The sequence below is a fragment of the Pseudorca crassidens genome, chromosome 2, assembly GCF_039906515.1.
Source record: "Pseudorca crassidens isolate mPseCra1 chromosome 2, mPseCra1.hap1, whole genome shotgun sequence".
Classification (NCBI taxonomy): domain Eukaryota; kingdom Metazoa; phylum Chordata; class Mammalia; order Artiodactyla; family Delphinidae; genus Pseudorca; species Pseudorca crassidens.
The window spans coordinates 116,153,802-116,166,498 of record NC_090297.1 but is presented as its reverse complement, the minus strand read 5'-3'; the positions used below and the strand labels follow the sequence as shown (position 1 = coordinate 116,166,498).

Genomic DNA, 12,697 nt, shown 5'->3' with positions numbered 1-12,697 from the left:
AGGTTTAGTACAACTAAGATCAGAATTCCAAAGTTACCATTGTTCAACTTCATTAATAATCAAAGAAATGTAGATGAGAAGTTTGCTTTTAAAAAAAATTAAAAATTGATAAAAACATGATAAATCATAGCTTCTAATGGTGGACTCAGCTCTTGACTCCAATCCCATTTTTTCTCCTTGTTTTTTTAATGTCAGTAGCAAAATATTCAAATTCTCAGCCTCCTTACTATCTAGAAATTGCCATGTAACAAATGCTAGTGAACAGAAGTCTAATTGCTCTTTGTGCATTATTTTTTCTTCTTTCTCCCTGGAATACAGATATGATGATTGGAGAGACAGTAACCATTCTGTGTTCATGAGGCTGAAAAATATATATATACAAAGGATGGTGAAGCAGGAACATCAAAGAAGTCAAGTACCCTCTTGAGACTGTTGTGTCTCATACCAGTCCTCCATTGTCTACCCCTGGAAATTTTGTTTTGTGATAAATAACCCCCTGAACTATTTAAGCTGCTATAAGTTTTTCTATTATTTGTAGCCAAATATAATCCTTGACTAGGGGTTCAAGAAACAGACTCTTTTTTTTTTTTTTTTTTGCATTACGCGGGCCTCTCACTGCTGTGGCCTCTCCCGTTGCGGAGCGCAGGCTCCGGACGCGCAGGCTCAGTGGCCATGGCTCACGGGCCCAGCCGCTCCGCGGCATGTGGGATCTTCCTGGACTGGGACACGAACCTGCGTCCCCTGCATTGGCAGGCGGACTCTCAACCACTGCGCCACCAGGGAAGCCCAGAAACGGACTCTTTTAGGACAGATTAGTGGTTGCCAGAGGGGAGGGGGCTTGGGGGAGCAAAGTAGGTGAAGAAGATTGAGTACAAATTTCCAGTTATAAAAAAAGCAAGGGCTTCCCTGGTGGCGCAGTGGTTGAGAGTCCACCTGCCGATGCAGGGGACATGGGTTTGTGCCCCGGTCCGGGAAGATCCCACATGCTGCAGAGCGGCTGTGCCCGTGAGCCATGACCACTGAGCCTGCGCGTCCGGAGCCTGTGCTCCGCAACGGGAGAGGCCACAACATTGAGAGGCCCGTGTACCGCAAAAAAAAAAAGCAAGTCATGGGGTTGTAATGTATCGCATGGGTTATATAGTCAATAATATTGTATTAACTTTGTAAGGTAACAGATGGTAATTAGACTTATTGTGGTGACCATTTTGCAATGTACATAAATGCTGAATCAATATGTTGTACCCCTAAAAGTAATATAATATTGTATGTCAATTACACCTCAATAAAAGAAAAAGAAAGAAATGGACCCTTTAAATCTCTACTGGTAGAAATAAAAATTGACACAAAGTTATCAGACAGACAATATAGATAACTTCAAAAATGTTTATAGATGTCTTTAGTCTAAATCTTGGCTCCCTAAACTCACCTGGTCCTTGGAAAGTTATCCATATATCTGAGTCTCAGTTTCTTTAACTGAATACAGATCATACACATAATAATAAAATACAGATAATAATGCTAAAGTCCTCACATATTGTTTTTTAAAAATTAAATGGAATAACATTACACCCCTTATAAGAGTGCCCGGCTTATGCTAACTGCTTGATACATACTAGCTATTATTATATTTTATTCTTGAGAGTTTTGAAAAGTCTACTTCAATTCAATTTCACTCACTCATTAAAAAGACATTTTGGGCCTTTCTGCTGCTGAAGAATCACTGTGCCATGCATTGTGGTAAACTCTGAAACAGATTTAAAGAAAACAAAGACATGTTCATTGAGTTGTAGAGTACAGTGGGAAAGAGGGCAAAGTCAGGGGAACGGCAGGGAGAGACATCCATGTAAGCAAATAATTCAAACACTAAGGGTACACTTGTTTTTACATAGTTTAAGAGACTAATGCATTAAAAACATTATTAGTTTATGTTTTTGGACCACAATGTTAGATGTAATTTTGTGACAACAACAACTGAGGGGTGGAGAGCTATAAAGGAAGAGAGTTTTTATATGATATTGAAGTTAAGCTGGTATACATTCAAATATGATGTTATAGCTTCAGTATGTTACATGTAATCTCCATGTCAACCACAAATAAAATAGCCATAGGATATACACAAAAGGAAATGAGAAAAGAATTTAAACGTTTCACTACAAAAAATTTTATAAACTAAACTCAAAAGAAGACAGTAATGCAGGAGAAGAGAAATGAAAATCTATAAGGCATATGGAAAACAAAGCAAAATGACAGAAGTAAGTCCCTCATCAGTGATTACTTGAAATGTAAATGGAATAAATTCTCCAATCAAAAGATAGAGATTGGCAGAATGGATTAAAAAATCATGATCATAGTTTATACTGTCTCCAGGAAACTCACTTTAGATCTGAAGATGCAAATGTGTTGAAAGTAAATAAAAGTGAAAGGAGGGAAAAAGATATTCCATGCAAATATTAACAAAAAGAGGGCAGGGTCGGTACGCTAATATCAGACAAAATAGACTTTAAATTTAAAAAAGTTGCAAGAGACAAAGGACATTATATATTAATAAAGTTTCAATACAGCAAGAAGACATAGCAATTATAAACATTTATGCAACTAATAATAGACCATTAAAATATATAAAGCAAAGATGGACATGATTGAAAGGAGAGATAGTTCTACAATAGGCTTGCAGCCCCAAAGGGAAAGGGGTGGGAGACTTAATCATCAGACCAGAACAGCCCCTGAGTTCTCCTTCCAAGGGGTGGAGGAACTTTTCCTTACTGTCTCCCTCCCTTGATGAGCTTCTTGGAATGAGGACTTCCCTGCTAAGTTGGGATCCTGTGCTTGTTTTGTAAAATCCCTGGGGATTGCTGTTGAGTCCTTTAGGAGGAAAGCCCAGTGATGCCACTGCCCACATATTTTGCTCAGTGGAGACAAGGACTTCGGTTTTCTCAGGGCCAGCCTAGGCTCAGCACAGAATCATAGACTTAGAATTTATCATGAAGTTCATTTACTTCCATGGGAAACAATATAAAGTTACAAAATTAAAAAAATTGCCAACTGAAGATTAAGGAGCAAAAATAGAACATTTGTTATCAGTATTAAGTTGATAATTGCATGTGGTTATATATGAGGATATCACTATTAGGCAAATACACACTTATCTAGGGGAAAGGGTCTTCATGTATGTAACTTACCTCAACTTGTTCAGAAAAAAGTGTGTTTGTGTATGCATGAAGAGAGGGCATACATGATAAAGCAAATGGGGTAAAATACTAACAATAGGTGACTCTAGGTAAAAGCTATATATGAGTTTTTGTGTTATTTTTATTTTTGCAATGTTCTGTAAATTTTCAATTATTTCTAAACAAAAAGTAAATAAAAGATGACATGACAGTGTGAAACATATCACAATCTGGGTTGGGACAAAGCCCAGTAGTAGGACAGGGGAAAAATCCATTAGCTTTGCCTGTGGGTGGGTGTGTCAGGGAAGGCTTCACGGAGAAGTTTCAGGAGAGACTTGAAGGATGCCGTCTTGACAGAGATGTGTGAGGCACTGGAGCATCTGACTGAGGTGGGAGCAGGACAGGTTGCAGGGAAGAACTGTAAGGTCCCATACATCCTGAAAGTCTGTTACAGAATGTAACACTATATGTGCTCTGATCCAGCAGGGTTCCCCCTCCTCAGACGGTGAGTGTCACCAGTGTGACCAAGGGCACTGCTCCCTGCCCCTCCAGCCAGTCACACATTCCTTCTCAGTGCCAGGGTTCAAGGCCCGGGGACCTTCAAGGGAAGGACTCCCGAGGGAGGGACCTGCAGCCTGAAGTGAGCAGGGCTCGGCAGGGCCCTCGTGGTTTGCTCTCCCTATAAAGGTTCAGCACTTCACCCACCTCAGAACTCTCTGCAGAGGCAGTAGCTCTGAGTCTCCACTTGGCTGGGAACTCTCAGCTCCTGGCATCTGTGAGGAATGAAGGAGGGAGCTCTCTGTGCTGTGAGGAAGGTTTTTCTGAGTCTGAGACAAGATCTGAGTGTGTGGGGAGCCATGATGCCAGCTCAGGTCTGGTCTTGGTCTCAGAGATGGGAAGTTTCAGAGAAAGGCGCCCATGGCCCCTTAAGGATTTGTAGCATTGGATAGAGGTGGGGGCTATTCCAGGAGGTTCCAGAATGTTCATAAGCCCATCACTTTCCATTTGAGGTTTCCTTACTCAGAAAGTTCAAAGAGCAAGGATGGAAGGAAAAGATGGACAAGCCAATGACCTTGTGCCTCTCCTTTCCCCTTAGGGGCCGGGGGGCCAGATTCCGTCTCCTGCTGTTCCTCTCTTTGGCCAGCAGAGGGCCGAGTGCAGGTCAGTCACTCAGGAGCCGCAGTTTCTTCAGCTCACCTGAGGTGTGCAGTGGAGCAGAAGGAGTAGAGCTGGGCTGAGGTCCTGGGCCAGAGGGGAGTTATGTAGATGCAGAGAAGCCACACTTTGCAGCCGACTTGAGATGCGGCCTGGGTGCTGACTGCTGGCCTCTCTGGTCTGAAGCTAAGGCATGTCTTGGGGCCGCACTCTGTGCCTCTGTGTGGCTTAGGAGGCTCAGGGAGCCGTGATAAAGACTGTGCTCCCTTCTAGCTACTCCTACTGCTATGGCCTTGGCCCAGGGATTCCCAGAGGGAGCTGGGTGGTCAGAGCTGTGTCCAGGGAATATCCTTCTTTAGTCCCCATCCTCACAGTAGGTGTAATGATAGTTTTCACTTTTAATTAATTGAGCAGAAGAATGCAAGTGTTAAGCCTGTACTAGACTGTGGGTCAGCTAGTCATAGCAGAGAGGATCCTGACCTCTGGGGCCTCATAGCGCAGTGCTGAACTGGTGAAGTGGGCAGGGGCTGGGATCTGATGACCAGGAAGGCTGCTGTCAGCTGTACCAGACTATTAATGAGAATTATCTTCACATCCTCTAGCAGCGACCCGTTCTCCTGAGACATTTTGGGAGAGCAAAACCTGCGCTTCTTTCCTCTTTCCTGCCTAGAAGCATCAAGGAAAGTTGAAAGAAAGAAAAGAGAAAAGAGAAAGAGAAAGTTGTGGTGAAGCAAGTGGTGAGTTATAAACCAACCCAGCGTCCTCTTATCTGAGTCACTTTTAAGCTAAATGGACCCCAGTCATGGACAGCAAGAGGAGTGTCCCCACCACTCTTGACTACTCTGACTCCAGCTACAGCCAAGGAGATTTCCAGTGAGAACTTTGAGGCTTTTCAGTCCCACCCAGGCACAGCAGACATGATCTTCTGAACACAGAGAGAATGTAGTGCTCCTGGTGACTCTTAAGGTGGTGGCCAGAGCAGTGATGAGTCTAAGATTTTCCCCTTCTTGTAAGCTGAACAGTTAGCCTGCCACAGTTTCATAGATGCTGGCAGAAAATATGAAACTCCTGACAGTGAGACAAAGAAATGTATTATTCACATTCATAGCAGTAGCCAGAGTACCAGCATTTTCTTGTGCTGCTTCCCTGAGTCCCATCCCCACAGGGTGACGTGAAGAGGGCCAGGAAAACAGTTGCAGATTTAGTCTGTTTGCCAAGCAGCTCGTAAATTGGGCTCGTCAAGCAACTACAAACCTTTTCAGAGAGTACAGTTTATTCTCTTTGGGGCTGAGTATGAGGAGGAACTCTGCGCTTAGAGAATCTGAATCTTATATAAAGGGCTGAGACCATGACTGCCCTTTACTCTTAGTTCCAGAGGCTACATCCTGATGCAGACTTGAGATGTGGTTGGGTGCTGATTTCTGGCCTCTCCAGGCCAAAAGGAAGCACAATCCATTGAGAGTTAATATCTCTGTCTTCTAAGGATGTTAGTGCTACAAAGTCTTTGAATATGTAGCATGGAACAAAGGCTGTCAGTGTCCCTGTTCATAGATGACCCATAGAGAATTTCTCGCCACTTTGCAAGTTGTTCTCACCTGTGAACATTAGCCTAGTTTTTACTCTTTTAAGAGCCATACAGGGTATTGGTTAAGAAGCCTGGGTTTATATCCTATAAATTGGAGAGGATAGTAATTTTAACTTCATAGTGTTCTAATGATGATTAAATGACACATGTCAAGTTCCTAGAAAAGAGTTTGGCACATTGTACGTGTTCAACAAATGCTAACAATTGTTAATTGTTGTTATTTACACTTTCCCCAAGAGTGCAGGGAAGGATTGATGACTGGGCTTTGGAAGCAGATACTCACGCTGACCAACTGGTGAGGAGTAAGATGCAGTTTTCTCAGCATCACCAAAGTCATAGACCAGAGGAATAGCTGGGCCATTGTCAGTCTGACAGCTCCCTGATCCGTACTTCACTGGGTATTTCTGCAGGGACCCAAGATACAGGTTGTGTGAGGACAGTAGAGAAGCTGCCACATTGGGAATTTGGGGATTTAGAGCCTTCAGGTGTCAATATGCAGAAATCAGTCTAAATAATAGTGACTCCTCCCACTCCCCCCACCCCATAGCTAGGTTCCTAACTAGCTTCAAGCCCCTTGTCCTTCTCCCTCTCTACCCCCTCTCTCCTCCTCCATAGGCCTCATCCTGTGCTCAGCTCAGCTTCCTGAGAGAGGTAGCACATGAGTTCACCTGACCCACAGGTGGAAGAAACAACCAAGCACAAGCACCTGCTAGTGACACGGAACCCAGAGCAGACTTACTTTTCACCCCAGACACTTGGCTCTCTGTTCACCAAAAGAAGTGTGAACAGCCTGCAGCCCCATACACCCGGTAGAGTCCAAACAGATTGTGTCCCAGATTCGGGAAGAAGCTAGTGTTGGTGCGGTACCTCAGCAGGGAGCTGTTCCTCCAGTGCTGCAGGGGACGCTTGTTGGGCACATGCCACATGCCCAGGTCCTGGGCCTGGATGTCATAGTAACCAGGGTTCTGCAGAGCAACACACACACTGATCCTGAACAGCCCAGGAGGTCCCACTAACCAAAGACCCACACATGCAGTTCTCAGTTGAGCTGAGAGCTCTGGGCTCCAGGGGGGCAGGTGGCAGCAACGCTCAGACACCTGCCATCGCCAGCAGACGATAAGGCCCCACCGCCCAAAAAGACCCGGTGGGAGAAAGTCGTGATTCAAGACATGGACTTTTTTCCTTCTTCTCCAGCCCTACCTCCTCATCCCCATCTCCCACCCTCCCTTCCACACGCTCTGCTCCAGCCACACTCAGCTCTCCACCCTTTCCCAGCTGGGTGGTCAGTGCCACCAACCTTGTATCACTGGTGGACGCCTCTACAGACCCAAACGTGTTGGCCCAGTTGCCGTCCCCCTCTGGGCAGTCTGCCGTGCTGCCCTGCTGACTCGACCAGCGATCACCTACCGTGCATTTCCCAGGAATGTGGTTCTCGTGCACACTGGCCACTAGGGTCCAGCCGCCATCCCCAGAGGTCATGTCACAGAAGGTCTGGTAGATGACGCCATTCTCAGTGTAGAGGAAATACAGGCCATCTGCGGACGGAACCAGCCTAGAGAGCCCGTGTCTGTGAGTACAGGGTCCATTTCAGGCTCCAAAACCAGAAACACCCTGGGAAGTCAGAAATGTATCCTAGAGGCTCCTGCACATATCCATTTGTTGGTGTAGGGAATCCCTGTGCTGGTGAAAGGGAAGCTGTTTCCAGTTCTTCCTTTGAATACTTGACCCTTCTCTGTCTCTTCTTTTCCAGGGGAATTTGTTGCAGGATTTGTCCAGTTCAGGGTGTTTAATAATGAGAGAGCAGCCCAATGCCCTGTGTGCTGGGATGAGAGTCACTGGCTGCAACACTGAGCACGTGAGTTTATTTATTTATTTATTGGCTGCGTTGGGTCATCGTTGCTGCAGGCAGGGGCTTTCTCTAGTTGCGGCGAGCAGGGGCTACTCTTTGTGGTGGTGTGTGGGCTTCTCATTTCGGTGGCTTCTCTTTGTTTTGGAGCACAGGCTCTAGGTGCGCGGGCTTCAGTAGTTGTGGCACGTGGGCTCAGCAGCTGTGGCTCGCGGGCTCTAGAGAGCACGCTCAGTTGTTGTGGCGCACGGGCTTAGTTGCTTCGCGGCATGTGGGATCTTCCCAGGCCAGGGCTCAAACCTGTGTCCCCTGCATTGGCAGGCGGATTCTTAACCACTGCGCCACCAGGGAAGTCCCAAGCATGTGATTTTTGAGACGATATACGGCCTGGTGTGTTTGTGTGTGTGTATGTGTGTGTGTGCACACCCACCCTATGGAGTATGTTGATGTGTTTCTCCATGGCTTGCATTTTTACTTTTTTGCTGGTATTTTGTAGACATAATTTTTAAATTGTTACTATTATTTTTTAATTGAGATATAATCGACATATAACATTATATAAGTTTCAGGTGTATAACATAATGATTCTATATTTTTATATATTGTGAAATGATCACCATAAGAAGTCTCGTCAGCACCCACCACCACACATAGTTACAAATTCTTTTTTCTTGTGATGAGAACTTTTTTTTTTTTTTTTTTTTTGCGGTACGCGGGTCGCTCACTGTTGTGGTCTCTCCCGTTGCGGAGCACAGGCTCCGAACGCGCAGGTTCAGCAGCCATGGCTCACGGGCCCAGCTGCTCCGCGGCATGTGGGATCCTCCCGGACAGGAGCACGAACCTGCGTCCCCTGCATCGGCAGGCGGACTCTCAACCACTGCACCACCAGGGAAGCCCGATGAGAACTTTTAATATCTACTCTCTTAGTAACTTTTCAATGTACAATACAGTATTGTTAACTATAGTCACCAGTCTGTACTTTATATCCACAGGACTAATTTTATAACTGAAAGTTTGTACCTTTTGACCACTGGACATAATTTCCTGTATTGAAGTGCAATTTATCTGTATCCTCATGTATGATTAGTACTTTTATGTTGTGTTTAAAAAGTATTTCCAGGGCTTCCCTGGTGGCGCAGTGGTTGAGAATCCGCCTGCTGATGCAGGGGACACGGGTTCGTGCCCTGGTCCCGGAAGATCCCACATGCCGCGGAGCAACTGGGTCCGTGTGCCATGGCCGCTGAGCCTGCGCGTCCGGAGCCTGTGCTCCGCAACGGGAGAGGCCACAACAGTGAGAGGCCACAACAGTGAGAGGCCCGCCCCGCGTACCGCAAAAAAAAAAAAAAAAAAAAATATGGGCATAGGACTTGAGTAGACATTTTTCTAAAGAAGATATAGAACCAGCCAACAAGCACATGAAAAGATGTCCCACACCACTAATCACTAGGGAAATGCTAATCAAAACTATGAGATACCACTTTACACCCTTAGGATGGCCTTTATAAAAAAAAATAATAAACAGAAAATAACAAGTGAGGAAGACCCAGGAATTTGCATTTCTATCAATCTCCTAGGTGATTCTGATGCTGCTGGTCCGGGAACCACACTTTGAGAACCACTGTCCTAGAATTTCTTCTCCCTAGTTAGGGTCCTATATCAGATTGTTAGAGCTGCTGTAGCAAAACACCATAAACTGGGTGGCTTAAACAACAGATATTTATTGTTTCATAGTTCCGGAGGCTGAAAGTCTGAGATCAAGGTGTCAGAAGGGCTGGTTCCTCCTGAAGGGTGTGAGGGAGAATCTGTCCCATGCCTCTCCCCTAGCTTTTGGTTGTTTGCCGCCAATCTTTGACGTTCCTTGACTTGTAGTTGTATCACCAGAATTCTGCCTTCAACTTCACGTGATGTGTCTGTCTCTGTGTCCAAATATTACTTTTTCATAAGGACACCAGTCATATTGGATTAGGGCTTACCCTAATGACATATCTTAATGTGATTTTCTCCAAAGACCCTATTTCAAATTAAGGTTCTATGCTGAGGTACTGGGGATTGGTACATCAACATCTTTTGGGGGGACACAATTCAACCCATAAGAGGTCCCTTATATATTTTGGTCTCCATATGGCTGAACAATTCACTCAGCAGCACATTAAGCCTTATCATAGGCAATTCTATCCTTTCCCTTTCTGCAATCCTGTCCTGGCCTCAGCTGCTTTTTAATTGTAGGATGCCTTTGTCTTCCTTTATATGTTAGGCTTGCAACAGAGTTGGGCTTCTGGTTCCACTCTCTTGGCATTTTAGGGGAGGAGTACTCCCTTCTTTGTACATTATTTCTGCTCCTTTAGCACTAAGAACAAACCACAACCCATCACAGTGGGACCATGAGACAAAACTGTATGTACAGAAACCAATAACTCTCCCCTTTATTTAAATAACAAGTTAGAAGACATAATGGAAGGAAAGATCCCATTTATCAATACAATAACAATAAAAAATTTGGGGATAAATTTAACTAGTAATGTGTGAGATCTAGATGATGAAACTATAAACACCAAGATTTTTTTTTTTTTTTTTTTTTGTGGTATGCGGGCCTCTCACTGTTGTGGCCTCTCCTGTTGCGGAGCACAGGCTCCGGACGCGCAGGCTCAGCGGCCATGGCTCACGGGCCCAGCTGCTCCACGGCACGTGGGATCTTCCCGGACCGGGGCACGAACCCGTGTTCCCTGTGTCGGCAGGCGGACTCTCAACCCCTGCGCCACCAGGGAAGCCCACCAAGATATTTTGGGGAGGAAAATGGTTCAGTCCTGGAATAAGTAGGGTGAAGGTGCCAACAAAGCAAACTGACAGATGTTACACGGAGCCAACCTGTCATGATCTCCACAGTTAAAGTAGCCAAGTCTTCTGAAACTGTTTCCTTTGATAACCCACTCAAGTGCATATAACAATGATAATGCCATGTGGGATTTTTAGGAATTCTTTATATGCTCTAGATACAGCCTTTTATTCATTATGTGTGTTACAAATTCTTTTCCCATTCTGGGCCTTGCCTTTTCACTTTATGGGTTTTTGATAAACAGAGGTTCTTAATTGTGATGAATTGCAATTTACTGTTCCTGTTCCTTTTGTGTCTTATTTAATAAATTTTTCCTTATTCCCAGGTCATGAAGATACTTGTGGGGTATATTCACAGGTATCTTTAACTGTGTAATATTCTAAAAGCACTGTTGTTTTATGTTTCACATAAAAATCTGCAGTTGAGCTGTAATTGACTTTTTTCTTTATTGAGAGGTAGGAGTTGCTTAATTTTCTTTTCCATTTTGATTTCAAATCGTCCCAGCACCCCTGTGATTGATTTACTGTTATTTTCCCCACTTCTTTGCACTTTCCCGATGGGTGGTTTGGTGCCCACTTGCTTTCTCCACTTATTTTCTCTCCACATCTTCATGTCCTTAGAATGTCCTATCCATGGAAATCCAGTCTGGAAGTAAGGGAATTTCACAAAACTGGGTTCTCCTTTGGGCTGGCAGGAAGACCATTTAAAATGGGTAAGAAAAAGAGACTCCAGCAAAGGCCCAGAAATCATCTCCCCAGTTTTGGAGCCTGCAGTGTGCTGAAGGTTCTCTGCAGCTCAGAGACATCCACTCTGAGGCAGGGTAGACCCTGCTGCCAAGAACATCTTAGCACAGCTCTGTTACCTCCACTCCACTGAACCACTAACTTGAAGGAATTATCGCTCCTAAGAAAGTAACTCGTGGACACTGACCCCTCTCCTGGCAATGAAGAAAACAACAGAAAAGAGATTCTGGTCATTGTCATTGAAAAAATATAACCAAGGTGCAGAAAGTGTCCTAGTGATCACTTTTATTTCCCTTTCTCTTTTCTAGGCGTGAAACCCCAAAGGGAAAGGGATGGGAGACTTAATGATCAACCAAGAACAGCCCATGAATTTTCCTTCCAAGGGGTGGAGGAGCGTTCTCTTACTCTCTCCCTTCTTCCACCAGCTGTTTGGAATGCAGATTTTCCTGCTAAATTGGGATCCTGTGATTGTCTTGCAGACCCTCTGGGGATTGCTGCTGTGTCCTTTAGGTGGAAAACCCGTGTTGCTTCTGCCCACATCCTTTGCCCAATGGAGACAAGGATTTTGGTTTTCTCAGGCTAAGCAGAGAATCACAGACTTAGAACTTGTCATAAAGTTCATTTACTTCAATGGGAAAAATATAATGTTACAAAATTTAAAAATTTGCTAATTAAAGATTAAAAAGCAAACATTTAACATTATTATTATTTACTATAAATATATAATATTTTAAATATTTAGAGCACATATTTGTAGAGCACATTTTACTAAATATAAAAGTCAAAAACAGGGCTTCCCTGGTGGCACAGTGGTTGAGAGTCCGCCTGCCGATGCAGGGGACACAGGTTCGTGCCCCGGTCCGGGAAGATCCCATATGCCACGGAGTGGCTGGGCCCGTGAGCCATGGCCACTGAGCCTGCGTGTCCGGAGCCTGTGCTCCGCAACGGGAGAGGCCACAACAGTGAGAAGCCCGCGTACCGCAAAAACAAAAACAAAAGTCAAAAACATCAATAAAAAAGGAAAAATTTCAGGCTTTGACACTTCAGGAAGCTTTGAAGACAATAGTCTCCCAGATATTTAAAAACAAAACAAAACAAAACCTCAAGAGCAGCTTCTGTGAGAAAGATATAAAATAATCTTTGGTCCAGAAATGGGTGGACTTCAGCACTTTACTTGAAGGATTTACTTGGAGCCCTACATGCATCTCCAACAGAACCCACACGAAGCCTGCAAAGCTCTTGTTTCTAAGGAACAATAAGTGAAGCAAATACAGTATGAGTTCTATGACAATTCAGGCAGCGCATAAAAAAAACCAAACGTAATGTCCCTTCCTGCAAGATATCAAGGTCTCCGCTTCATCTCAAACA

The 12,697-nt window shown here is 44.5% G+C and overlaps 1 protein-coding gene across 1 annotated transcript in view; it reads right to left on the bottom strand.

Annotated features, from left to right (window-relative positions):
- LOC137209256 (intelectin-1-like) overlaps positions 1 to 12,697 on the bottom strand; it is a 30,445-nt gene that overhangs the window by 3,640 nt on the left and 14,108 nt on the right. The window contains exons 2-5 of the mRNA XM_067710698.1: positions 7,201 to 7,474; positions 6,714 to 6,872; positions 6,133 to 6,311; positions 4,803 to 4,988 (exon numbers count right to left, since the gene is read on the bottom strand). Coding sequence (XP_067566799.1) covers positions 4,803 to 4,988; positions 6,133 to 6,311; positions 6,714 to 6,872; positions 7,201 to 7,474 — 798 coding nt within the window. The remainder of the gene's footprint in view (positions 1 to 4,802; positions 4,989 to 6,132; positions 6,312 to 6,713; positions 6,873 to 7,200; positions 7,475 to 12,697) is intronic.